We start from the raw sequence: 3,056 nt of genomic DNA, 5'->3' as shown, positions 1-3,056 counted from the left end.
ACTCCAGCTCTGAGATCCCGGCTGGCTGAAAGCAGGGATCTGCGTTTGTTCTATAATTGAAACAATGTTGCGGTCCTGCTGGCTGAGGCCCGGCTGGCTGAAAGCAGGTTTCTGGGGTTTTGTTTAGCTTCTATATTTGTAACAATGTTTCTTAAACTGCAAGCTCAGAGGCCGGCAAGGCAGGCGGGGAACGTTGGCTTCCTCCATCACTGAAGCAAGCAAACCTCCTGTTGGCTTCAAGCTGCCTGGCTGTCGGCCGCCATCTTGGATGGCAGTTAATTTGCATATCGCCCTGATTAGCCAATGGGAAGGGTAGCAGAGGTACGGCTAATTACCATGTTTCTCTATTATTAGATAGGATAATGGTCTGAAGCATAAAGTTTAGCTAGTCTCAGTGACTAATGAATGGTCTAACTGTATATCCTATTTCCCTGTTAGGATTTTTTCCTTTATATTAAAAAAAAAAAGGCAGTGCTCCATCCCAGATATGCTAAATATCAGTATCTCCAAGGACGGTGTGCAGAAACTTTTGTTTTTTGTTTGGAAGTAACATATTACTCTGTTGTACAGTCAAGGGTGAATACCACCATGCTAAGCTGTAGGCAAACATCTACACGAGGAAAACGATTATAGATGATGATCGTGAGGAGGATATGGTTACACAAACTCCTCCAAATCACTGAGGCAAAGCTCCACAAGCAGATCACATGTTCACCCACACAGGCAGGCATCAGATGCAAGACCTCTGTAGGTCTCATAAGGACACACACAGCTTCATGAAAGAAATGAATTTTCCCTTCTCTTACCTATGACACCAAAGGGTTTCATGTCCTGGGTAGGAATCAATAAGATCAGTGGTGAATTCAACTTCTTCCTCTAGAAGATGGGGAATATTTATCCTTGGTTCCTCTGTGGAAGCTGCTGCTGCTTCATCTTGTGGAAGAAGTAGGGCTGGCTCACTTCTCAAAGGGTTTTGCTCCAACACAGAACTGTCTTTCACAGTTTGGCTAGTCAAAGACTTCAGCAAAAACTGGCGGTAGTGAAATCCACTGTGGTCTGAAACGTGCATGGATGCCCAGTGTTTAGTAGAAGATAGTTCATCGAGAAGAATCTTGTAAGAAGAAAAAAGAAAGGTGAGACGAGAAACTTCCCAAGTTTTTTTATTTCTCCATTAATGCCTTGCTTTGATTGTCCTTTTTGTGTGTGTTTTTGACAATGCCATTCCTACCAATATTTTGTATACAGTGTATACACAGTGCTGTTGCTGAGTGGAAGCTCAATAAATGCTAGTTTCGACATTCCCTTATAAAGTAATTGGAGATTTTACACACACACATATATGCTATAGAAAGGAAATATAAATTCAGAGGTTACTTGGATGTAAACTTTCTTTGATATTTAATGAACCTCTACTATATCTAACTTATCACAACAGACTCAATGTAATTATTTGTTCTTCACTATAAGTGCCATGAGGGCAAAGACCATGTCTGTTTTGCTCACTACTTAATTCTAAAGGCTTGGTACAAAAACATGACTCATGAGTAACAGTAAATTTCAAGAGTTCATGACTATTATTTACTATTCATCTCAATTCACTTAACATCAATGATAGTTTTTTAAAGGTAGATGAGATGAAATTCAGCAGTGAACTGTTTAAATCTTTGTGCTATCAATCCTGCAAACTAAACAATTTTAAATGGAATGAAAAAAAAAGAAAATCAGCATTTATGAAAAATTTAATTATTTGGCAGTAACTTGAACAGCAAATGGGTACATTGATCTACCATGTTCCATCAGAGGATTTTTCAGACCAGCTAAGGAAAAAAGACATACTTGTCAACAGTGAACAATATAGACAACACAATGTCAAAAAGCTCTTTTACCTGTTTTTTAAAGGTTCCAAGCATTTGATGGCAGTATTCAAATGAGGTCTGCATGACCACTGAGTGGAACCTTTTGCCTTCTCCTGTACCAAGATCCCTCTCCGCTTCTCAGTCTCTTTTCTTCCCTAGAAGAAATCTTTTCCTCTTCTGAACCTCCATACTTCTTGTGGGTTTCACCATATATATTATAGAATTTTCTGTGCAACTTTTTTATCCCATCAAACCCTACAAGTTCTTTAAGATCCTTATCTGTCCCTATATCCACTGGCCTCAGAGTGGACATGTAAGTATTCTATGACTGACTAAATAAACAATTTAATGAATGAAGTGACTAGTACTGAGGGATAAGCTTATTCCCTGCTAGGATGGTTAAGTTATATCAGTGAAATGTTTTAAATCCTAAAAGAGTTTATTCATAGCCACATAAATTTATTATAGAGGCTACCTCTGGTGAGTCATGAAGAAATAAAAAACAAGACTGTTTATTAGATTTAAAAGGTGAGCAAAATAGAACCAGATAAACTTCTAGCTGAAAAAAACAAAACTAATCTTAAGGTTATTACATTATTGAAGAATTAGGCAGCAGGACATGTAGGCTATAGTACAACAGATTTTAAATGCCAAAGTGTTTTCCACAGTGGGTACACCATTTCACATTTCTACCAACAAAGTATAAGGGTTTCAAATTTCTCTACATCTTCGTCAACACTTATTGTCTGTCTTTTAAATTTTATCCATCCTAGTTGGTGTGAAATGGTATCAAACTGTGGTTTTGATTTGCATTTCCTTAATGGCTCAGGATATTGAACATCTTTTCATGTCTTTATTGGACATCTATTTATCATTTTTGGAGTAATGACCTCTGCTCAACTGTCTTTCCTCCCCTCCCACCCTAGAAATGAGACTATTTTAAAATTTACCTAACTATATGTTCACTTAAACACACAAACATCACAGGGAACATGAAATAGAAAATTAAAACGTCTCATAACTCCACTCTATAGCATTGATAAACATTTTTTATTCTCTAACCATTTTTGAATAGAAAGCTAACAAATGCTTATTATAGAAAAATACAAGAAAATATATCCATAACAGTACTTTGTGTGTGTGTGTGTGTGTGTATGTAATACATATATATATATATATATATATACACACACATATATA

General features: G+C 36.9%; 1 protein-coding gene across 1 annotated transcript in view; it reads right to left on the bottom strand.

Moving 5' to 3' along the window:
• Positions 1-3,056, bottom strand: part of PTAR1 (protein prenyltransferase alpha subunit repeat containing 1) — a 15,120-nt gene that overhangs the window by 4,912 nt on the left and 7,152 nt on the right. Inside the window, exon 4 of the mRNA XM_005868328.2 lies at positions 807-1,111. Within this exon, the coding sequence (XP_005868390.2) occupies positions 807-1,111 (305 nt within the window). The remainder of the gene's footprint in view (positions 1-806; positions 1,112-3,056) is intronic.

Source organism: Myotis brandtii, unplaced genomic scaffold (assembly GCF_000412655.1).
Source record: "Myotis brandtii unplaced genomic scaffold, ASM41265v1 scaffold266, whole genome shotgun sequence".
Taxonomy (NCBI): domain Eukaryota; kingdom Metazoa; phylum Chordata; class Mammalia; order Chiroptera; family Vespertilionidae; genus Myotis; species Myotis brandtii.
The sequence above is the reverse complement of the archived record's forward strand: the minus strand, read 5'-3'. Positions and strand labels throughout refer to the sequence as shown.